The sequence below is a fragment of the Drosophila rhopaloa genome, unplaced genomic scaffold, assembly GCF_018152115.1.
Source record: "Drosophila rhopaloa isolate 14029-0021.01 unplaced genomic scaffold, ASM1815211v1 contig_163, whole genome shotgun sequence".
Lineage (NCBI taxonomy): Eukaryota > Metazoa > Arthropoda > Insecta > Diptera > Drosophilidae > Drosophila > Drosophila rhopaloa.
The window spans coordinates 7,619,039-7,643,142 of NW_025335043.1; the positions used below are offsets into that span (position 1 = coordinate 7,619,039).

At 44.0% G+C, this 24,104-nt stretch overlaps 6 protein-coding genes across 8 annotated transcripts; 3 read left to right on the forward strand and 3 right to left on the reverse strand.

Annotated features, from left to right (window-relative positions):
• Positions 1 to 66: 66 nt before the first annotated feature.
• On the reverse strand, positions 67 to 14,316 carry LOC108052305. Of its 3 annotated transcripts, XM_017134678.2 has the most exons (7): positions 10,995 to 13,893; positions 4,999 to 5,168; positions 4,828 to 4,901; positions 1,899 to 2,419; positions 1,478 to 1,647; positions 1,337 to 1,416; positions 67 to 1,136 (listed from the first exon to the last, which is right to left on the reverse strand). In XM_017134678.2, exons 1-7 carry the CDS (start codon positions 12,246 to 12,248, stop codon positions 961 to 963), a joined length of 2,445 nt encoding a protein of 814 aa, XP_016990167.2. In that variant the 5' UTR covers positions 12,249 to 13,893; the 3' UTR covers positions 67 to 960. The 3 variants fall into 3 exon arrangements, with proteins under 3 accessions (XP_016990167.2, XP_016990165.2, XP_016990166.2); XM_017134676.2 differs by lacking the exons at positions 67 to 1,136; positions 1,337 to 1,416; positions 1,478 to 1,647; positions 1,899 to 2,419 and adding exons at positions 2,918 to 4,352; positions 14,204 to 14,316; XM_017134677.2 differs by lacking the exons at positions 67 to 1,136; positions 1,337 to 1,416; positions 1,478 to 1,647; positions 1,899 to 2,419 and adding exons at positions 2,918 to 4,352; positions 13,980 to 14,127.
• Positions 14,311 to 16,327, forward strand: LOC108052307 (queuine tRNA-ribosyltransferase accessory subunit 2). The gene is made up of 2 exons (XM_017134680.2): positions 14,311 to 16,037; positions 16,094 to 16,327. The coding sequence occupies exons 1-2, from the start codon at positions 14,974 to 14,976 to the stop codon at positions 16,284 to 16,286; spliced, it is 1,257 nt and encodes a 418-aa protein (XP_016990169.1). The 5' UTR covers positions 14,311 to 14,973; the 3' UTR covers positions 16,287 to 16,327.
• LOC108052311 (GDP-D-glucose phosphorylase 1) lies at positions 16,313 to 17,794 on the reverse strand. Its single transcript, XM_017134683.2, has 3 exons — positions 17,323 to 17,794; positions 16,565 to 17,270; positions 16,313 to 16,505 (listed from the first exon to the last, which is right to left on the reverse strand). The coding sequence occupies exons 1-3, from the start codon at positions 17,701 to 17,703 to the stop codon at positions 16,354 to 16,356; spliced, it is 1,239 nt and encodes a 412-aa protein (XP_016990172.2). The 5' UTR covers positions 17,704 to 17,794; the 3' UTR covers positions 16,313 to 16,353.
• Positions 17,795 to 17,841: 47 nt separating this feature from the next.
• On the forward strand, positions 17,842 to 19,547 carry LOC108052309 (SAC3 domain-containing protein 1). The gene is made up of 4 exons (XM_017134681.2): positions 17,842 to 18,227; positions 18,283 to 18,456; positions 18,515 to 19,051; positions 19,111 to 19,547. Exons 1-4 carry the CDS (start codon positions 18,172 to 18,174, stop codon positions 19,391 to 19,393), a joined length of 1,050 nt encoding a protein of 349 aa, XP_016990170.2. The 5' UTR covers positions 17,842 to 18,171; the 3' UTR covers positions 19,394 to 19,547.
• Positions 19,548 to 19,648: 101 nt separating this feature from the next.
• LOC108052306 (transcription factor Sp2) lies at positions 19,649 to 23,055 on the forward strand. The gene is made up of 2 exons (XM_017134679.2): positions 19,649 to 20,168; positions 20,253 to 23,055. The coding sequence occupies exon 2, from the start codon at positions 20,334 to 20,336 to the stop codon at positions 22,341 to 22,343; it is 2,010 nt and encodes a 669-aa protein (XP_016990168.1). The 5' UTR covers positions 19,649 to 20,168; positions 20,253 to 20,333; the 3' UTR covers positions 22,344 to 23,055.
• LOC108052312 lies at positions 23,056 to 23,979 on the reverse strand. Its single transcript, XM_017134685.1, has 3 exons — positions 23,800 to 23,979; positions 23,663 to 23,708; positions 23,056 to 23,545 (listed from the first exon to the last, which is right to left on the reverse strand). The coding sequence occupies exons 1-3, from the start codon at positions 23,851 to 23,853 to the stop codon at positions 23,403 to 23,405; spliced, it is 243 nt and encodes an 80-aa protein (XP_016990174.1). The 5' UTR covers positions 23,854 to 23,979; the 3' UTR covers positions 23,056 to 23,402.
• Positions 23,980 to 24,104: the final 125 nt, after the last annotated feature.

Below are 24,104 nucleotides of genomic sequence, written 5' to 3' on the forward strand. Positions count from 1 at the left end.
TATAGTAAAAAATTTAAATAGAACGCAAAATAAACAGTTTCGGTAACGTAAAGAAAACGACTTGAGTTGTTTTGCCTTTGCTCGTATAGAATATATTTGGTATATATCATTTACAATTGCTATGTTTTTTGGTTGTATTCTGCCTCTTGGCATTTGATTTTTGCGTATATTCACTTTGAATTTGATGCTGCTTGTTGTATATAATATGTATATTGTATATAGGAATATTTAGTTTGTTAATCGTCGTGTGCCGCTCGCCAGTTCTATGCTAAAAATTTGTCTCGTCTTAACAACTAGGCTCTACAAGTTACTTAGTATGCGTATTTAGGGAACTTTCTTTGGGAGGTCTTTGATTTAGTTTTCTCAATTTTGGTGTCTTTACTTATTAACTAGAGGCTACTACTAATGCGGTTTTTGGGCCTGGGAATTTGGGGGCTTTCGGGAATATGGCTGGAAGGAAACCGAAGCTAATATTTTTGTATAGTCCTGGCCAGAATTTGGCCATGTGGAAGTGTGCTGCACCCTAAGCGCTATGGCAACTACAGAAATATATTTATATGTATATATACTCATAATATGTATATGTTGTATATGGTTACCTTGCGTATAAATATCTGATTTTGGCTTAAACTAATCTTTCTCCTGCCTGTTGCGTGTTGATTTCTGGTTGGCTTAATTGAATTTCATTCGATTTAATTTTAATTTTGTTAACATTTAGGCTAATTTTACTAGTGTCTGGTATTTTTCATCTGGGAACCTCTGATTGTCCCCCCTTTTAATTTAGCACTTAGTTTTCAATGATTTCGCTCGCGGCGATTAAATTACTTTCTTTTTATGTTTCGAAGACACAACAGTTACTGGTCCAGTTCCAGGAAGAAGTATATGTATATGTATATAAGGGTTGTCATCTGATCTGTTGGCGATTGCAGACGTTGGATGGGGTTTTGGTTATGCCAGTTTTTACCGGGGTCCGGCGTAACTATACTGCAAACCCGTGTGCGTCAATTCGTTGCATACTTCGCTGCGCTGCGTCGCCGAATTCAGGGCGGCGAAGGCGTGATGGGGGCGTGGCGTGGCCAGATGTGCTTGGGGATTATGTTGGCCCGTCTCATAGGCAGTTAGATCAATGCTGGGGGCTGTACAATAAAAAAGATAATTAGTTGTTGTCCTTAGGGAAAAAAAGTTGGATGATTGGATGGTGTTCAATCTGATGATGTTTTTCCATATATATAGCTTCTTATTTATTTCGTATTCAACAAATTTTAAATACTGTTGTTAATTCCAATTTATATGGGATATATGTAAGTCATAACCCGAAAGCGAATTAAATCCTTACCGGCGGCGTGCATGCGATTGTACAGATTCTTTCGTTTCTTCTTTAACAGATTGTCCAAATTGTAGCCATCCATGCCAGCTCTATAAGAAAACTCTTCAAATTAACTACTTCTTGCCAAGCACAACCCACTCATGGACTCACTTTTCGGGCCTTCCATTCCCCAGCAGCTCCTTGAAGGCCACATATATTTTGTTTAGCGTCAGATTGGATAGCCCCTGGCCCAGATATCGTACAAATTTAAGTTGTTCACATTTGGATAAAGCGCTCTCGTGGAAGTCCAAAAAGGGTCGATGATCGGATATCTGATATTCCTGTTGAAAATAGAGTTACAAAAAGAAATTCGAGGAAAGAGGGAAGAAAAATACGTTAGGATCATTTCAATTTTTTAAAACGGGAAAGAGTTTTGTTCATTGCACTGGTTTTATTGATGAGGATGCAATTTGGATATCTACATAAATGGAGTGCCAATGTTTCGAACGCCAATTTGGGGGGCCAAAGAACAAATCTCCGCTAGACTATAGTGGTGCCTCCTGATCTCTGCTTTCGATACACTTTTGCTCACATTGCAAAACTTGATGAAGTTTTCGATGAGTATGTACTTTTCATAATTGCTCAGACATTGCTGGCTACTACTCTGTATACCGAACTGTTTCAATAGCTCCTGCTTCTTGGGCGGCAGGCGGCTAATGTGAGTGCAAACCCCATCCTCGATCCGGTGTGTTTCGTGCACATCGAAGTTCTCGTAGATGATGAGTTGCTCCAGGGATCTGGGTGGTGGTCCCAAAGCCGGAATCGGCGGAGGCGGCAGAAGAGCCGGCGGAGCTCCACATCCGTAACGGGGATCCATAGCCATCTGATGTTGCTGCTGCGCCGTCGAAGCCGTCACATAACCTGCTGGTATGGCCACCGGATTTGGATTAATCACTGACCCTGCCACCGCATTGCTGCTGCCACTGCTGCTGCTGTTGCTATTGCTGCCGATATTGGCGTTGCTGTTGCTCATGTTGCTGCTGCTGCTGCTGCCGCCGCTGTTGCTGGCGAACTCCAGGGAGCCATCGTTGGCCGCGGCCATGTTCTTGAGGTCTACAAGAGAAAATCGTAATGCCAACGCACTCAGGAAGCCATATTCCAAAGACGTGTGAGAGAAGTCGACTTTTAGTCAAAACCGCCCTTGAGCTCAGAACAAATTTGGAAACAATTTAAGCAGAAAAATAAAACTTTGATGAAAAAAGTAAAATTACTGAAATAAAAATTTCAATTGTAAGACCATTTTTAGAAATATTACCTTTAATATTTTGTATGTGTCTTAGAAAAATGTTTCAACAAAATTAAGTAAAAAGGTATCAAATCTGCTCCGTTGAAAATCAAAGGCGATTTTTTAATTCGCACCGTATGTTTTTCTTGGCACGGAATGATCGATGATTGAAGTGCCCCGAGGTTAAGGAAAATAATAACCATTTATTGCAATATTGCAATCGCTTTTCAATTGCAAGACCGAAGAAAAGGCTTAGCGCAAATGCAGAGGCGCGACGCAGGCAATAAATCTTAAGTAAAAACAACAATCAAATCGATTTTCTCTCAATCGCTTCTCGCTAGGTGTGTATATATTTTCTGGGTTCTCAAACAATTTCCATATATATCGTATGTCGTGTTTAGTTAGGATTGGTTTTACATTAACATACATTTCATTTGTTCTTGGCTTACTAAAATATATATTTATATATATTACCATATTAAATAGCATTAGCATGATTTTCTATACTCGTGTGTTCGTGTTGGTGATTGTGTAAAAGTGTGATGTGTGTGTGTATGTTTGTGTGTAAATGTAATAATCTCTTTTCAAGGAATAACATTGCATAGTTTTGGGGTAATGATCGATCGTTGTCCAACAATTTTCTTTTATCGTCGTCAAACGTAATACAAAATTTGCATAGTTTTATAAAAATTTGGCAATAAGCTTGTGTAAAATTAGTCTAAAATAAACGAAACATAAACTAAAAACGAGGAGCACATTACAAAATATAGTATGACGATGCACATTAACGGAAAACTATAAACTAGGACAGGATGGGAGGATGATGGGTTGGGGAGCTGAAATCCTGAATCCTTGCCATGTTCTTCTGTCCTTCTGCAACAGCCTACGAGTGTCAACAGGTGGCGCCACCACCGCTGTCCTTGGCGCCACGCCGACCCCAATCTCACATGGCCGTGGGCGGTAACCCCCCGCTCCCTCCTGCGGATCCGCCTGCGCCTCCTGTTGCTCCTCCAGCACCAACCCCCCCTACTGCTCCACTTCCTCCTCCAGTTGCCTGCTGTGAGCTTTGTGGTGGTCCCGGATAACCCATTGCTGCCATATGCTGGACATGCGCGTGCGGATGCGGATAGTAGTGCGGATGATGTTGCTGCGGATGTGGATGACCATGGGCGTAGGCAAAATGATGGGCATGTGGATGACCATGATGCCCTGCCTGATGGTGAGGATGTGGATGCGGCGACGGGGAGTAGTGATGCGGATGTTGGAGCTGGGGATGCGAGCTGCGCGTTGGCGTTCCGGGCTGCAAGTGGTGTGCATGTGAGTGGGGTAGCGTGTGCGGATGTGAATGCTGGGCGTGCGGATGCGGGTGCGTGTGCGGATGTTGCAACATATGTTGTTGCTGTGGCTGCTGTTGTTGATGTTGCTGCTGCTGATGCTGTTGCAGGTGATGTTGTTGCTGTTGTTGTGGGGTGGTGGGCGTTCCGGCTGCTGCTCCTACTGGCATTGTGGGCGTGGCAGGCCTTGTGCGTGGTACTGCCTGTGTGGGCGTGGCTGCTCCCAGCACCGCTGTTGCTCCTGCAGGTGCTGCCGTTGCTGCTGTTGCAAGTTTCGGGGTTGCAGGTGAATTTGGTGCCAGCAGTTCCTGCTCGGATTGCTGTTGTTGTGGTGTCTGTTTGACCGGTGTGGATGTTGTTGTTGTACTGGTGTTGTTGTTGGTCTTGTTACTGGTGTTGTTGGTGATATTGTTGTTGGTATTGTCGCCTAGTGATTGAAAGCGTATGCGTTGGAAAAAGAAGAAGAAAGAGGAAACACAAACAAATTGAAGTCAAAAATTAAAATTGTTTTGTTTTTCTTTTGAGCGCGCGCAGACAAAATTGATTATTTTACAAAATTTTGCAAAAATAGGCAGGCCAAATTGTAGGTAGTTCTCTTTTATTTTTATTTTTTATAGAAAAGAAAACGAAAAGTGCACGAAATAGAAATAGAAATGAGAAGTGCAAAGTAGAAAAAAATCATAAAAATGAATGTAAGCACTTCTAGTTTCGAGTGTATTTTTAAAATTTAGCACATTCGCCTCTCGGCTTTCATGTCTCGCTTTTTTATATTAATTTTCCTCTGCCTGAATACATTTTTGGTTGATGATGCCTGCTGCTGCATTTGCACTACACGGGAATCGGGGATCTCGGAGTCTAGGGGGATATATCTACATCTATATTTAGATATAGATTTCACTTACCAGCTGTTGTGTTGGCCAGGAAGCGCTTGGTTTTATCGAGTATATAAGGCAGATTGTAGCCGTCCTTCGTGTAGCTACAAAAAAGGATATTTATCAATAATAATAGCATGCTTTTAGGCCTCCCTAAGTTTAACAGGATATTCAATTAAAGGGGTAGAGGATGATACTCACATTTCCGTGCGTTTGGTGCAGAACAGATTTTTAAAATTGCTATAAATGCAGAAGAGCGTGAACGTGGGCAATCCCTGGCCCAGATATCGAGCGAATTTGATCTGCTCGGGCTTGTTCAGACCACATTGATTCAGCGACAGCCATGGCCTGTGGTCCTTGATATCGTATTCCTATTGGGGATAATTGTTGAAAGGGTGTAATCAGTATATGACATAAGTGAAACTTTTTCCCCCAAGTTCTGTCTAATCTCTAATGTCACTTCACTTTATTCTAAAATATGTAGTTAAGAAAATTATAGTTTTAAAGTAGTTTCATCGGTAACAAAGCTAGTAGAGGAAAAAGCTTACAGTTATTCCTAAACATTCCATGTTATAACTTGTTTATTTAATTAAAGATAAGAATTGAATTAGCCATGAACTCAATACATATATTGGCTTTTACAGAAACTATGAAGTATAAATGCAATTTAATTTTCTAAAAATTAAATTAGAAATTCAACTCTAGTTGAAAAGTAATTTTCCAGACATACCGGTTTTACTGGTTGGTAACACACCTCCCCTAACCACCCTTCCATTAGTTTTAAACCAGCTTACACCTTTCATATAAGAACCCACCCCCCATTCCACCACTTTTTAGCATAATTTCCTCGACTTTTAGGCTGTTTTTCCACGGTAAATGTGTGTGTATATTCATTGACGTCAAATTGTATGACTGCACATATGTATTTGCGTTACATAATGTACTATATATGTTCAGGAAAAACCAAAAACGACCCACCCAACCCCCAAAAACCCATACACATGCGAGCGAAAACTTTGCCCACTACTAATCAAAACTTATAATTCGTGTACAACGCAAAAGTTTAAAACGAAAATTTTACACAAAAGCCAAAAACTTGCAAAGGACTATGGTTGGGTTGGGGCGTAAAAGGGGGTGGTGGGTGAGGGGGCAACGGGTCTGAATAACATGCCAAAGCAAAAGCTCCACACACACACACACTCACACCCTTACAATGTATATTTTATAGTGTAAAAATATAGAATAGGGCGAAGCGAAAAAGGAAGCAGAAAAGGCAGCAAAGCAAACCCAAATAGAAAAGCAAACAACATTTTCAATGAAGCCATTTTCCCCCAAAAAGGGGGGAGGGGTTGGGATATTTGCAAAGGCCCCCATTTTCAAAGGGTTACCATGAAAGCCTGCGTGTGAGTGTGTTTGGCAGTGTCTGTGTTTTGTCAGAGTGTGTGTTAGCTAGATGGTAGGCTTAATGGACGTCTGTGTGAGTGCAAGTCTTCGGCAGAGCAGAGAGTTCAGTTCCGTTCGTCGTCGGAACTTATCAACATCCTCATAATCAGGGCTTCCACCCATCCAGGGTTGCCACCCACCACCCCCAAAAGGGTCTCTCACACATGCGATTTGCTGACTGAGCTCCTGTATTTTATGTCTGTGTGTGTATGTGCATACATTTTGGGTTTTGATTATGTTAAAAATCAATAGAGCAAAAAGGAGTGACGTGCCATCTTGCTTTTGGGGAATAGTAAGCGAGAACTTTAAAGTCCTTTCACCAGGCAGGGAGATAGACAGCCTGACATCCACCACACACTCTCTTATTTTTCTCTTTTTCCGCGTTGACAGGCAGCCGACACCTGGCCTGTCAAGCAACTATGCGGGGGCGGGGCTGGTTTGGGGGTGTGGTGTACACCATGATGGTTTTGGGGGCCAGTGCCGCACTGTTGCTGCTGTCAAGCCGGTGGCCAAGTGGTGTGCCCTCTGTCCATACCTACGCCCATGGCCACTCAACTGTTTCACAGTCAAAGAGCACAAAAAAATAACAATACCTAAAGTATTTCGAACCATAAGATACCCCCTATTTGGAATAAAAGTGAGGTGGCGATAATAAATGTTTCACTTGAAACCAAATCTGTTTTTGAATTCCCTATTATTGAAAGGGAAATAACTTCCAAAGCTGATGTTATATTTTAGGTTTCAATAAAACTAGTATATCTTAGAGTCTTGAACTTAAAAAAGTTTAAATATATGTGCCTGTTTTTTCTTCAAATAACGTTTGTATACAAAAAAAAAAACGAGAAGAATAGCTGAAGATCTACTTTTTACAATTATTATATTGCATACTTTTCAGGGTTTACTCCAAGGATTCTTACATGACTTAATACCCATCCAAGTAACTAAGAAACGTTATAGTTGGGAAAATAAATGGCTTGTTTAAAAAACAATTAAATATTACTGTCTTTAAATCTTTACAGATATAAAATTCTTAAAGGGGCGTGGTAAGCTTTACATGTGTTGAAATGGTTTTTTAAAGAAGATTTATGCTGTTTTTTATGATATCTTGTGTAACGATTACAGTATACAGACTATTCTACATTTTATGGATGTATTTCTTTCCTAATTACAATATACCCAAGTAAACTACCACTACCGGGTACAAATATGAAGAGGAAAAAATAGAAACAGGAAAAGAAGAATAAAAGCAGTGGCAATGTGTTGCGGTATTTTGTTCTTGCTTTCGCTGCTGTTTTCCGTTTCTGTTTTCATTGCGTCTCCTTGTGTTCGCTTTTTGTTTCTGTTTTTTTGTTTGTTTCCTTTTTTTCATTTTTTTTGCAAACTTATTGGCAGACATGGTTTGTGTTTGTGCGTGACGTAGTGTACCTACGTGTGTGGGTGTGCGGATGTCTGCGAGTGTTTCGGGCGTTTGTGTGTGTGCGGCGGGATTGTGGTTGTTGTCTGTGGTGTGATGCGGTTTGTTGTTGTTTGTATTGAGACAAGTGTGAATTGTTTTCCTTTCTGCTGCTGTTGTTGTTGTGGGTGTTGCTTGTGCGTGTTGAGAAACAACAACAACAAAAAAAGGCGAATGTTTGACTGTTGCTGGCATGATTTTTTGATTCCTTTTGCGAGGGTTGCCTGTGCGTTAGTGTGTAAGTGGGGGAAATTTTCACACTTTCACTCTTTGGTGCGTGTGTTGTTCGCTTAACAGGTTTTTAAAGTGTTAAGGGTTACACATTTCACCACCCTTTTGCCCACTCCCTTCCCGCTTTCACCTCTTTCATTAGGCGAGTTATTTGGGTTTTTTTTAATTAAGGTAAACCCGTTCTAAATGGGCTCTAAATTCCGGAAAAAACGACCCCACACTAATTTAATGTGATGTGTGTCCCCAAAAGGCGACAAAACGTTGCACAAAAGCTAAATATTTGATGTGTGCGTTAGAATTATACAAATATACATATGTATGTGCCTGCATATATCTACATACAAGTCTAAAATCCTCTATATAGTCATCATATGCGGCAAGTACAGTTATATCGGTATGTGCCCGCATACATATGTATAATTTAAAATTATAATCAATGCCCCATATGTGCGCCTGCTTTTGTACGTTTGTGTGAGTGTGTGTGCGCGTAAATTGTGCGAAGCCGAGACATTGTACCTGCCCAGGCCCCACCCACTTTTCGCCCAACCACCCCCCATACCCTAGACCTCACCCCACTCGTTTCTCATCCTCCCATCCACTAAGCTGTCCTTTACACACACACACGGCCACAAAGTTGGGCAAAACCGAGTGCACTTGTGTGGGTGAGCCTGACTGCATGCGCACTTAGTAGCCTTCAACGCTGCCGCTGGGCGACTCACACATCCACAGCCTCACTAACAGTCCAACTTTCATAGCTATAAACTTTTTTTTTATGTCTTAAAGTCTTTTAAAATTACTTTTAAAATTTTGTCAATTTCAGGTTTCTGCTTTAACTTCAACGTATTTCGTTTATTTCCCATTTGAATTTTAGTTTAAGGAAGATTTTTGTCTCACTTATACTACTTAATTATTAACTAAGATAAACTAATACTTAAAATTAATTTCTGTTAATAAAGTGCGTTTACCAAAAATCATGGAAGTTAAATTTTATTGCATTAATTTCAGGAAAGTTTTGGACATACATAGTTTGATCTCTTAAATTCTAGTGTGGAAATTGAAGTTTTATTTGAACATTAAGATTTTTTAGCCAAGTTCCACTGTTAACGGTCGCTCCGATAGAGACATGTATAAAATGTGTTGATAAAATACAGGGACACACACACACCAAAATCGAGAGAGTCGGAAGAGGAAAAGGACATGCCCAAGTAGCTGGCGGACAGTCCGACGTCTCCCCATTTCCCTTCCTCCATTTCCAGCCCCCCAAGTAACTTGATGATTGTATGTATGAGAGCAAGGAGTGGAAGCCAAAGAATCTAAGGGAGAAGAAGAAGAATCCAACGAAGGACGAGCAAAAGGAGGAGGAGGTGGTGGGGGAAAACACACAATTACTCAATAGCAAGCTTTTGGGGGTTGCCCACATACACTCAACTACACACACACTTTGGTAGTTCAGCCTTCAAGTAAGTTTTGAATTCAGGAAGGAGAGAGAAAGTGGGAACCAGGAGAGAGCAGTTACCGCTGAGAGAGCGCAACAACTTTGAGTTAGGAAACCAAGTAGGTAAGAGAGAGCGTCTTAGAACTAAAATGTTGTAATAGCGGGGGGCGTTTTAGCTTCCTCTCCGTTTCGTCTCCTTCGTAATTTCCCCCAATAGTAGTTGTTGTTGTATTATGCCATCAATGCCATTTTGTACATACATAGTTTGGTGAATGTATGTGCAAGAGGGAGGGGGATGCGATGGGTGGCCAACAAATCTAGATGTGACTCTACGTCTGTGTATGTGTGTGATAAAGCGGAGCGTAATGAGCGTGGTGAGTGTTTGGGGTTGACTGCCATAGTGTTGAAAAGGGCGCCAAATGTGTCTCCGTGTGTGTGTTTGTGTGGGTGGGGGTTTAACCCCCCGCATGTATAGGTGTTTAGAACTCACACACATATACTGAGCACACATGATTACAGTTGTATGCTGAATTTGTGGTTGGCTGCAGTCGACGTCGACTGAGGCGCCGGCATCACTGCTCCTGTTATTACAATTTATAATGACATTTGTGTGAGTGGGGGGCAAACGGAATCCTGAATGCGTCTATGAGCGTGAGTGTAGGGGGAAATGCGCCCGTGTGTGTGATATAGGATATAGATAGGGTGCATGTTTATATTATGAATATCCCAATTCGTATGTACTATATTTATGTAGGAGGCGGGTGCCCCGAAAAACGTATTACATTTTAATTTAGGGACAGTTATACATATGTAGTCTATATATAGTACCTTGTCCCAAAGTCCTTTGTTTTATACTATTTAATATGTATAAGTAACTGATAACATTATTCATTTCACCCCAAAACTAGACAAAATGGTCAATTTAACAAAATTCTCTTATTGGTTTTCTCAAACAAGATAAATAAATATGTTAAGCTTAACGATGTTTTACAATATATGTTCTACCCAAATCAACAGCTAATAACCTTATAATACTTTTAGTTATTTTCCCAACAGAAAGAATTGACCTTAAAACATACTTTTGTGCGCTATATCATTAGGTTTATTTGAAATACTATCAGTTAGATAAGACAAATGATAGATTGACCTTTAATTCAGCCGTTTAGTTGCGTAACTTATCAGTATTTTGTTGATATCAAATAACAATCTTTTGACCCCCATTTTATATCCATTTGCTAATATTTGTTTCGGCGTTTTTTAATTTAAAAATAAAGTATGTAGAATAAAAATTACAGTAAGGTAATTAAGGTAATTGGGGAAGTTATAATTTAGGAATCTAGCCTCTTCTTTTGACATAGGCAACATGTTTGTTATTTACTTCCTTGACAATACTCCTCTTGGGCGTTAAAACGCCTCCCCTTATTAGAACGCATCAAGCCCTGTTCCCGACCATCATTACAAATAAATACGTAATCCATACATATGTGCAAATATTTAAATTGCATATGGAAATGGGCAGCAAAGGGAGAGCGCTAGAATATTCGCACACTCTCAGGCCAAGGGAAATTTGACTCGCTAAACACCCCGAAAACCTCTGAAACCCAACCCCATTACAATTTGGAAAGAGTAACTCACCTCGCAGAACTTGATAAAGTTCTCCACCACAATCGATTTGTCCGTTAGCGTCATCTGGCCAGTAAACCGGACTCCCAGTTGCTTCAGCGTATCCTTTTTCTTCGAGGGCAGCTTGTTCATGTGCTGGAATATGCCCTCCTCAACTTTGTGCGAAGGATGCACCTCGAAGTTCTCCTTGATCACAAAGCTTCCGAGGAGCTTAGGAGCATGTGAGGATGAAGACGCCGTGGAGGAAGAGCAACTGGCTCCGGTTAACAGTCCTCCGAACTCCCCCGCACTGCCGCAAGCCGCTCCTTCCGATGAGGTGTTCGAATTGGAAGCATTGAGGTGCGAGTTGGGAAACGCTAACATCTCCAACGAGGATTCATTCGAATTAGAAGATCCATTGGAGGCCATGTGCTGCAGATCAAAGATAGTCTGTTTCGAGTCATGATCGAAGACATCCAGAGCGGAGGAGCTGGTGTCCACCAGACTATTGGAAGCCCGCGAAACGGAAGACAATAAAGCGGCCACTTTGCGGGAGGCAGAGCGGGATTTCTGTGAGGTGCTGGTATCCAGATCAATGAGACCACTTGCCACTGGGGATTGGGCAGGGGGTGGAGGTGTGGTGCCTGCTGGGATTCCCGGCGGTTTTCCGCTGCCTGGCTTTTCCGGGCAGGAGCTAGCTTCGCTAGTGACGCTGCTAGGTGTGCTGGGTGTGAAATCCGTAGAGTGCCGGAGATACTTGATAAACTCAAAGGATCCATCGAAATGCTGGGGCACCGAACCCGCTGATGAGGCGGTGGATTGATGGCCATTGGGCGTGGCAACCGCCGTGGGCCAACGATTGCTCGGGGGGGTGGCGGTGAGGGGCGTTGATCCTGCTGCCCCTGCGCCAGGATTTGAGGTCGGCGCTGCTGCTGCTACGCTGGCTTCGACGTTGGCCGAGGCAGCGGCAGCGGCATAATGTGCGGGATTAACAGAGCTACCTGAGTTGACGGCGGAGGAGTTTTCCCGCTGCGACGCCGTCGTTGCCTCGTAATTAGGAAAATCCGCTGCTGCTGCCGCGCTGCCATTGGGTAAATGGGTGTGGGAATACTGCTGCTGATGTTGTTGCTGCTGCTGCGACGGCGCGCCTGCGCCGCAGCCAAACACTTGAAATTCCTCGAAATTAGTGCATTTGAGCTCGCCATTGCTCAAGTATTTGGAAAACTCTGAAGGATCGTTGAGCGAGTTGAGGAAGAAGGAGCTAAAGTTGCTCGATATGCAGGACATTTTGTTAAATTGTTTTTAGGGTAATACTGTACGTTATAGTTTATTTAAAGCTTAAAATGGCACATGCGATATTTCGAAATTTTCTCTCGTTTTTCTCGTTTTTCCGCTGCTTCTGCGGTTCATATTTTATTACAATTTTCCACACTCACAACGAGGGAAAACACATGTGTGTGTGGGCCTCTCCCGCGTGTGTATGTATGTATGTATAAATTTTTCTTATTATAGCAAAGTGTAATTTATTATTCTTATTGCTCGCTCGCGCACTGCCTTTCGCTCCTTGAAAAAAGGCCTTTTCCACCGTATGTGGTCGCTTTTAGTTGTTGTTGTTGCCGCTCACACGAACACATGCACAGATGAGCCTGGAAATAGGCGCTTTTTGAAACTGGTCTGGTCTCTTTGGGGCCTGTCTTTTTGCCTATTTTATTATTATTATTATTACTTGGCCTTTTTGCACTATTTTCACTTCCTTTTCGGCCTTACGTTCGCGCCCACTTACACACAGACAGGCGGTAGGCGCACAGACACAGAAACAGACACACACACATACGGCGAGGCGCGGTCGACAGCGGCGTTACTTTTCCGTCTTCCTCTATTTTATATTTCGTTTTTCTCGCTCGCCTTTGCTTTACTTTCAAAACAAATGCCGCTAGTGCTTCTCTGCTTCCATACGGAAAAACGGAAAATCTTATCGTTATAGTTGTTGTTGTTACTGTTGTTGCAGAGTGTTTTCACCGCCGCAAGAAAACACGACATTGCCGCAACACACACGAAAGCAAAATGAGCGAAAAACATGAAAGCGCTGCGTTTATGCTCGCGCTCTCGCGCTGCCTCTGCCGGCGTCGCCTTTTTCTTTTTCCTCTCTCTCCGTTACTGTGTTTATGGGAGGTCCTTTTCATGCACTCAATCCACGAAAACCTCTGTGCATAATTTCATGAAATAATGTATTAATGAGATGACCTTATCACTTAATTTATATTTCATAAATAAATCCCATTTATGGATATTATTTTAAGTTCATAAACTATTTGTAATAATTATAGTTTACATATTAGGCCTCATTTCAGGATAAGATGAGGAGGGAAAATTAATCATTCGACAGTTTACAAAAACAAGTAACTAAATTTTCGTTCAATGTCCTTTTTCTTTTCCGGCTTAAATAAAATATTTGTTCCTCCTTGCATTCCACAACTACTCTTTATTTCATTATTTTATATCTGTATGTGTGGCATATACATGAGCTTTTTAAAATCCGACGTTCTCAAGAAATCATGAACTTCACCGCATAAACACATTGCTCTCTCGCGCTCTCTCGTTTTCCTCTTCGTGTGCGAGTGTAATCAGTTGTAGGTGTTGTAGTTGTTGTTGCAGTTGTTGCTGCGCTAGGAAACGTGTATTTCTTCCTGCGCCGTGCTAACCCTTTCCATATAAACCTGATTTAATCTTTGATTATTGTACTCTCGCTGGGGGATTATGGCTGCCGCCGTTGTTGCTGGCTTTGCTATTTTTGAAAATTCCACTAAATTATCCGTTGTGCTGCCCGCTCTCTCTCCCGTTCTTGTATTTATATTTTTTGTTGCGCGTTTGGGCAGGTAAAACAGTTCATTTGCCTAGGGTTGCCACATCGTTGGGCGTTCGGCAGGACCACCTGGAATGCACATAAATACGTTAAGTTTTATTGCCGTTTTTACAGTTCCACATTTACGACTCTTTCGGGTCGTAAAACACACGAACAGGTAGCGATCTTTCCAAGGCCACAGCTGCGGGCGGTTGGCAACTCTGGCGTGCAGGAGATTTCAGAACCTCCAGTGGAATTTTTTATTCAAGGAATTTTTATAGTCGTTTGTTCAAATAAATATAATTGCTGCGGCAGACGTTGTTAATTATAAATACAGTGGCGACCGCAAGGAAGTCATCAATTTAAAAAGCTGTCTCTGCATTATTGTTATTCTAATTACCCCTTTCGCTGATGATGTTTTTGGCACAATTTCGTTTCCGAATTCATAGCAATTTATTATATTGTATGTTTGTGCTAGGGAAGCTTGTAAGTACATAACATGACTTATTTAATAGGCTTTCACACGCGGTCATTCAATTTACATGTCTGTACATGCCAGCGCACATATGTGAGTAATTTTTCAATTAATTTTAATTATAAACTTAATTAGGAAATCAATGAACAACGCAAACGGAACAGTACGGAACACACACGCACAACTTTTACCGCTGTAGGAAAGAGACAGCGAACATCCGATTCCACACTACACAACAACTAAAACAATGACAACAATTGCCATCAAGTGCGCTGCGCATACAGCATAAAATCATCCACTCAACGCCAGTGGGTCCCGCAAACAAGCCCCCAAAAGCGAAGTGAAGCGCCCGTTGAAAAGCGAACACGCCGAAAAGTCGAAATCAACTGAGCAGTGGGACAACAACAACTCAAACGAGGAGAATAGGGGCGCCAACACGCCAGGGTTGCCAGACCTTTCGTCACAGCCAAGTTTGCTGTCTATATTTCGTTAAGATTTCGGCAAGTCAATTTTTGTAATACATTAAAAAATATCTAAATATACCTGCAATTCAGTTCCAAGTGTCAGCACCAATAGCTTAATCTATCGGTTTCCAGCCAAATTGTCAGCACTGTTGGTTATCGTTATCGGTGACCGCTCGAAACGTGAGGGTAGTATTATTCATTCCAAAGATAAATAAAAACACACGAGCCGGTATGAAATTTGCGATTGAGAGCATAAGCAAGAATTCCGGCCGCCTGGGCCAACTCCGGGTCAAGGATTCAGGGCCTGAGTTTAGGACTCCGCTCCTTTTGCAGACGACTAAAGGCGGCAGCATTCCATGGCTGAGTGCTGATGTCTTCGAGAGCCATGTCAGTCGGAAGCCACAGGTGCTCCAGTTCACCCTGTCCACCATGGATCAAATGACCGAGGCACTGGCGCTGTGGAACTGTGGTGGGGGTCGGGGATTGAGCGACTATGTGGGATTACCAGGACACCTAAACATTCTCCTGCTGCGAGATCCCTGTGAAACGACGCCTTCGCGTGGAAACGACCGGGATATACAGCCACTTTTTACGAGAAGGGGCAAGGAATCACTTACTCCGGAGCGCTACATGGAAATGGTGTCGAGCCTTAAACCGGATATCTACCAGGGACTCAGTGATGCGGACACAAATTTAGAGAGTGCCAAGAAACGGGTTCAGAAATCTGTGGACAGGACCGAAAAGTTCATGCACTACATATACGAGCACCGCGGTAAGGTGGAGTCTAACCTGCTGGCACCTATTGTGGGTGGATACAACACCTTTGCCCGAACGCAGTCCATCAAGCATGCACGGGAACAGCCAGCGGGCAGTTACGGAGGTTACATTTTCGAGGGATTCCACACGAATGGCTTGACGGCTACAACCTTAGATTCTACCAAACTACTACCCATTGTAGAGCACTGCGTCAAGCAGTTAGAAGATGACAAGCCTAGGATAATGCCTGGTGCTTTCTCGCCTTTGACCCTTTTGGAGCTCATCCGCCAGGGAGTGGATGTTTTCGACACATCGTACGCATATTGCGCTTCCTTTAATTTCAAGGCGTTGACTTTTAGCTTTGTGCAGGATACTGTGGAGCATGTTCCTTTCTTGGACATAACGGATGAAGCTATCAAGGAGGATTTTACACCGCCCTTAGGCAACTGCAGTTGCTTAACCTGCCAGAAACACACGCGTGCTTACCTACATCACCTGTACAAGACCAATGAGTTACTGGGTCCCATATTACTGATGGTGTAAGTGGTTTATGATACATCATTTAAGCTTTCATTCATTTTTGTCCCTCCTCCAGTCACAACCTGCATCATTACATGGCCTTCTTTGAGATAATACGTGAGAGCGTGGCCAAGGATACGCTGCCACAGTTGACGGAGCTTGTAAGGAATCAAAACGGAAAATCTCAGGTGGATTATTCAATTGCTGCCAACACAAAAGTTGTTAGCAAGGCCACTATGGGCAAAGGATTCGCGGCGGCAGCAGTATGACATTACAAACCAATCACACAGTAAAGTTAGTCTAGAAAGAAGCCTCTGGTTGTTTAATTTAAGTGTTTCATATCGTCAAAGGAAGGTCCCAAAGAGATTGCTCACATCCTTCCACAATATGCGTCATTTCCTCATACACAGCTTTTGGAGCTTCGCCAGTGACAGTGCGGATCCTGTAGAGAACCTGTAGTTCTGTTAGATTCTCCAATTTATCGGGATCTGTTGAACGAACCGTACATATAAGAGAAAACCTTATATTATAAAAGTGATTATCTCACCTGGCAGCGGAATGTAGCCAGCTAATTCACAGAATCCCACATTGAAGTCGGCTAAATCCTTGTTAACGCAGTATTCGGAGCGGGCAAACACAAATACCTGAACGTTACCGCTTTTGCCCTTTCTTCGATCCTGCGTGATAAACAGATTGTGTGGCATATTGTTCTGGCACATCCACATGGCCAGCTTGTAGAGTTGGTCAACCTTCTCCGCCACCTGTTTATCGTTGTCATCCTCGTTAAATACTATACAGATGGCTTCCGTGGGAGCCCTTCGACTCAAGCGATACACATAACCACCGGCCAGCTCATCCAGTGGTGCTTGATCTATATACAGGTCCTGCGGCATGTGGAGTAGGTGAAAGTGCAGATGATTCACAGAGGCTAAAGCCCCTGGACTGTTATAACCCATACGCATGTCCTTGTCATTGATACTTCTCATAAAAGTAATGCAGAACTCCAGAACATCACGGGTAATCCGTTGAACATGGTTTTTTTCCACTTCCGGGCAGATAAGAGTATGATACTTGGTAATGGGACTCTTGTTGATGATCATCTGGACTTCGGGACTCCCAAAGGCGTCATCAATGGTCATTATAACCTCCTGAGCATTGACTTTGTTGAAGTTAAACATGTTGGGTTTGAAGCTGGGATTGAGGTTCTCGATGGTCTGCGGACGACGGCGCTTGACGGAACGGTCTGCATTGAGCTGGAAGAGAAAGGTTAATGAATTTATCTAGAGAGTAACAGGAAACTCTCACCTCCGTGTAGAAGCCCCAAGATCCTGGAATTCGTCGGCACTGTGGAGTTTTCTGCAATTGATACGAAAACAGCCCGGGAATCTTGTGCAGCTGCTCCCACCGCACCTTTATGGCGTTGAGATAGAGCTGCGCCCTGCCCTCCAGACATGTCTCGTACTTGACCTTGCTCATGGTTCGCTTCCGGCTTGGTCGCCTCACCTCCTCAACATCTTTTTGCCTGCAATCCGCGGATCGGAGTATTACCAGCGGTAGTAGAGTTGCCACCCTCTTAGAAAACCTATTGCGGAAGCCGGGGATGAGGAAACTCCGAAAGTGGGCTCTAAAAGTTTGAAAAACTTGGCGGTGGATTCGGAAAAAGGCTCTAAACTGTCGCAAAAACATCCTGTTTTGGGCTGGACGAGGAAAAACGAAACTAAAATTTACTACAATTTTAATGGCAGTCTCGCCTGACAACCCAGCCCGCTTAAACAGCTGTTTGGTGATTTCACACACAGTTAAAAAACAAGGTTTTGCATTAATTTATTAATTTAAATGTCGTGGGCAAAAAGATTCAAAAATTAAAAAAAGAAACTGAGCAATAAGAAGAAAATATTTTATAAATTAAAAATATGTACATATATGCTTTACGATAACCAGGCGCTCCGAGGCCAGATCAATATTTCCAAAATCTTATAGAATACAAGATCAACCTTTTCATCAATTGTCTTTTATTGGAAAAAGTATATATGTACATATGTACATATAGCCGACCTGAAGAAAATTATGAAAACTGCACCCCTGATCTGATTATTGTTCACCCCTGGTTTGTTTGTGCGGGTGGAATCTGTTGCACGGAGTATTTATCAACAAATGGCCCAAGTTCGAGGTTCCTGCGAAAGTTTTTGTCCCGATGGAGAGGCCAAAATGTGGGTAACAAATAGTAAATGTAAATGCAACCTATTGTTAAAAAAAAACCACCAGGCGCGTTCGTGAGAAACTTCTGAACTACTTCGAGCTGAAGAATGGCCAGAAGAATACCCCCGGAGTCCTGGTCAAGGAGTTTACGCGCTCCGCCGCCGATGCGAAGATGCCGCTGCCCAAGGAAATGCGCACGGAAGCGGCACTAACCAAAACAGTTGAATATCTACTTAAGGAGCAAGTATTTTGCATATTAATTAAACCCAACTTTTCAGCTAATCAGGGTACTTTACAGCATAATTCTGGACACTAGGAAGCCCTATAATCTGGCCTACGACTTCATCTTTGACCGATTAAGAGCCGTGCGCCGGGAGATGGTGATCCAGATGTACGATGCACGCCAAAAGATCCGACTTCTAGGGCCCATTGTGATGTTTCTGGCTTACAGTCGCTATCGGTTGTGTGAGGAGTCCATCGAGAAGTTTGATCCCAAGATATGCAACCAGCATTTGCAGGAGTGCGTCACAGGAGTACTGTGCTCTTACGATGAACTGGATGGTCAGGAATCCTCCAAAGAATCTACTATTCGGGAACTAGAGCGACGCTGCTTTATAGAGTGCCTGTATCAGGTGTTTAATCTCGGTTCCCCAGAGTCCCTTATGCGGGCACTAACTTTACCGGATTATGTGCGTCAGGATCCGATGTTTAAGTTATGTTTCGGCATATGTTTAGCCTTTCAACAGGGGAATTTGTATAGAGTGCTTATGGGTTTCCCCCAATTACCTCATATTCTATGCGCTGTAGCTGCCACCAAGTTGCAGGGAATAAGGAGGTATTATAGATTACACCGCTATTCCATTATTTTGACGAATCCTTGACGTATATTTTCAGGAGTTTGTTGAAAGTTTTCACGCATGCCTACAACAACAAGCAGCTCACGGTGCCGGTTCCTTACTTGTTGCGTTTACTGTTAATCGATTCGCCGGCTGGACTTCAGGATCAATGTCGGCACTATAACATAGCCTTAACCGTCGACAGGAAGGCGGTGCATTTTAATAAGACTGATTTTAACGATGACGCTGAGTTGTTGAAACCCCAACAAGAGCGATTTGTGGAGTCAAAGCTGAAGCGTATTTATTTGCCGGAAGTCCTGTTGCTGAAGAAATTGAACTAGTTTCTTAAGCCCATTCATAAATAGCTAATGTATATAGAAACCACGATAGTTTCATAAACTACGGAATATTATTGTACATTATTGTTCGGCTTTTCAAAAAGAAGAGTTCCAATTATGTTTAAATATTTAAAGAAAATACATAGTTCTCATCTAATTTGTAATGATATCGATATCGGCAGAATTTTGATACGAAAACCATTCTGCGCCGCTATTCAACACTGACAGTTTGCGTCAGGTGGCAGCCCTGCTGGCAGAATAACAAATCTATCGCCTATCGATAGACAGAACGCCGCCGTATTTACAGCTAATAAATGGTTTACCAGTTGGAGGTTATTTAAATGCAATTACTTGATAGTAATTAAATAAAATCCGTGATCCTTTAAGGAGTAATAACTAGTGGATTTGTGATTTAAACCTCGTTAACCGCTGGACATATACACAAAGCGCGCGCAGGGTTGCATTTAGTCGCCTCAGTCGCACACACCAACACACACACGCAACGCGAGAGAAAGTACCCTAGCCGTTTCTGGAAAATACAATTCCGCCATATTTACCGGCAAAATTCAAAATATTTACACTTCCCGAGGTGAGCGGGATCAGTTGCTCAACCCAAATCGAGGATTAACCCGCCGATAGGCAGCCGGAGAGGAGCGAGGCGGGCGGATCGAGCGGTACGCATCAATCGCCGTCTGCCGCCGCCGCCGTCGCACAATAAAAACGATAGGCCATCGAGTGGCGGGGGAAAAGGCCAATACGCCAATACCGACAAAAACAAGTACGTTTTCTCGAGACCCAAGAGGGATCTTGGATATATATTACGGACTATTGGCGAGGTACTAATTGCCCACTTTTTTCGCAGCACGCTCGCACACACACACAAGAGGTAGAGCGCCCATAAACACACACACACAGATACAGACACACAGACGGAGCAGCCGCGATGACAAGTCATCATCATCATCATCACGTCGGGGTCGGCGTTGGTGGGAACAACTTCCAGCCGCAGCTTCATCAGCTCCGGGCGCCTATTGTCAAGAATCTTTCGCTGGCGGCAGCGGCCGTCCCGCTGCCCCTGAACTCCGCCTCCTCATCGGCATACTTCACCCACGTTCTCCCGTCTACGGCTTGCACAATTGTGGAGCAAGATCCATATACCGTTTTGGCGGGCGATCACATGGGCGGAGAGGAGAACGAAACCTTTCTGATCGAGGAGATCATCGACGACTATGACGACGATGCTAACATTGTGGTAGACAATGGGGAGTTCTTCACGCCCTACGAATACCTAATACCACGGGACCGGCTGGGACCGGACACCCTGCTGCCGCCTATCATCATGCAGCAGACTAGCGATGACGAGGAGTTCATCGAGGAGAATGTAGACGGAATGCAGCTGACCTCGTCGTGTGACGGCGATGGTGAGGAGGAAGCCGACGATGAGGTTTCGGCGCCGGCCATGACAAATGCCTTTGAGATTGCCTCGGAGATGCTGACCACTATCGAGGCCACCAACATAAAGGAGGAGCAGCTGGAGAGCGACTTCTACATGAAGGCGGCCGAGGATTCCAACAGCTCCAATGGGCAGCTGCAAGAATTGAAGCTATTCGGGACCGTGGAAAGGCATATTGGAAATTCAGCCGCCAAGCGCTGGAAGCAAACAAAGGTACCCATACGCATTACCCAGGACGAGTTCAATGTCACGCTGTGGTCTTCGCTCAATTCAGAGGATGAGGAGGAGGAGGAGGAGTTGGAGGAACCACCTGGTTCTGCTACCGCGACATCCGTGACATCCGCCTCCGCTATTGCCCAGAATGAAGGCTCCTCCAGCATGCCAAAGCTTATTATTGACGAGCACATGATCAACCACGATGTGCTGAGCGATGGCATCGGCAACGAGTACGTCATCCTTCCTGATCCATTCAGCGCCTCTGCGGTTACAGACGTGGAGGAGGTGGTGAATGCATTTATGGGCGATGTCAAGGGCGAGGAGGACAGCCAGCCGCTAAGCGAGCAGTTCATCTATGCCGACAACCAGCTCGAGGAGGCTTACGGCAACATCGAGCTGATCGAGAACATGCCGAACAATGTGGATTTGATACAGGCTCCAGGACCAGGGCCAGCTCCTGTGCCAGTGGCGATAACGAAGAACAACGGTTACGTGGCGAATCCGCAGACGGCTCTCCCAAAATTAGTGCTCCAGAATAGCAGCACAAATGTGCGGCTGAAAAGTGCCGGAAACCAGACAAAGGTGACCAAGAAGCAACTTACGGCGGCGACTCAGGTGGCGACACCAACGCCTCCACCGCCGCTAGTGGCTACCAGCAATGCAGCCCGACCACGTCCCACAATTCTGACCAAATTGCCGGCAGCAGTGTCCAATCAGACGGCTGTTAATCCCACGGTAGCAGCTAGCGCTGCCGCCGAGGAGGATGAGGAGCCCAAGTTCCGCTGCACCAATCGCGGCTGCAACAAGGAGTTCCGCAACCATTCGGCCATGCGCAAGCACATGCATACGCACGGACCGCGCGGTCATGTGTGCAACGTCTGCGGCAAGAGCTTCGTGGAGAGTTCCAAGCTGAAGCGCCACCAGTTGGTTCACACTGGCGAGAAGCCCTTCGAGTGCACCTTCGAGGGCTGCGGCAAGCGCTTCTCGCTGGACTTCAATCTGCGCACCCACGTCCGGATACACACTGGCGATCGACCCTATCACTGTCCCATTGACGGTTGCTCCAAATGCTTCGCCCAGTCAACGAACCTCAAGTCGCACATGCTGACGCACACGAAGCCGAAAAGGAAGTGGCCTCGGGCACCGCCGGTGAACAATAATAAGACGCCGCTGGTGGCAAGATACGGACGGCTGGAGTTTGGCGAGGATCCGCGTCTGGTGTACGTGGAGCAGAACGAGGAGATGGCGTCTGTGCTGCTGGATGGCACGTCCCCCACATCCTAACTAGAAATGCGCATCAATGTGTCGCTGCTATTGGCCTGAGATGGATAATAGCTCCTGCGGCTCCGGAAGGGCCAGTTTGTACAGTTAGTTGTAGCCAGTTTTTATCTGTATCTGTAACCTAACGAGCGGAGGAGCAGGGCGAGGTTATCACCTGGTGAATTCACCCGCCTGCTCCCCATTCTCTAAGTAAATAGTCTAAGATCTTTCTCTAACAAAACAGGCTTGCAGTGCAAAGGAAGTTATATGGTAGCCATTGATTTATTTCCTGCATAGATGGAATTACCGGATAAACAGCAGTTCTAAGAGTTTAGCTTGTAGCGTAGGCTAAGTGAGTCCCCCCAAAACCAAAACCGAACCGCAACCCCGAAGAACTCAGCCAAACTGCCCCCAATATAAACCCCTAATTCGATCTGATCCTAACCGTGTGCGATCTTCACTCGAATAACAAAACGCGCACTTTCTTTTCTACGTAAAAAACAAAAAAAAATACACAAAACTAGTTCTACCATAATTCAGTACGCATACACCATAGGCTATCTATATATTTTTGTAATGAATTGTAACACTTAGAGCATTGAAGTACGGATTTAGCAAGATCAACCTCTGTTGGCGCTAACAAATAATTCACAAATGGAAGCACATCAGTTAAGTCGGAATAAACAAGGGAATACCTCTTCAAAATTAAACAAAATAAACCATGAAAACATTGCTATTTATCATTTTTGAACTACTTTACAGTGCGATTGTGTAAGCGTTAGATTTATTTACTGACTTGTAACTACAGCTAGATAACTACATTAAACGGTGAGGCAGCTATGGATGGACAGCCGCCGGGTGTTGTCCACTTCAGATTCGGATCAGCCGGCGATTAGATCGCCCCTTTGGACATGTGTTGCCTAAGTATGAAAGTGCCTCCCGGACCGTAATTTCACTCCATTGATTGATTGCGGTGTATAAACGCGTGCGGATTAGATAAAGCTTCGCGGCGAGGTATAGATTCGCGGATATTTTGGATAATATTTGAACAGAGGAGAGCAGTACGCACAGGTGGGCGGTCTTTTAGGCGACCTTGAGGCCCTGTCCTTGAACCCCGGGCATAATGTCCGCCATGGAGGCACTTGGGCCAATTAATCCGGCCAGTGAGAGCAGTATGGAGTAGTTGAAGTACCAGAACACGCAGAAGAGCACCATGAAAATGACGTCTGCAAAAAAACGAGAGCAATAATAACCCCGATAAGCCTGAAAATTCTCCTGAAGCATGACGAATCTCGGATATTCCCCATAGTTTCGAGGGTTTTTGACAAGTCAATAAAACTTACGTATCGTTACGCGCTCCCACTTTTCCACCATGTACAGCTCGGTGACCTGCAAGCAAATAAAGCTTATTTAATTAAGAATCTCGGCGAGCGCAGCTTCTCAAGTGGATTATATGCGTAATTTTATGACCATTACGCACCATGAGGTATCGGAACCACCAGTAACTGGCAAATTCCACGAGGTTGTCCAGCATTATGGCTTTCGAATCGATTAAAACAGCGAAAATAGGGCAAACAATAGGAGCGACGCGCGTTTAATTTTTTAATTCCTCCCACTGGCTTCTAACTAACTTAAACAGGGTTGAACAACTGGGAGTAATTTAGCGAGACCAGTGCTGGACAATGTCCATGGAACGGTACTAACAGCAGGGCTGCCAACTGCTTTACAGATTGGCGGTTAGATTTAAATCGGATTTAAAATGTAGTATAAATTTATTGGCGATAA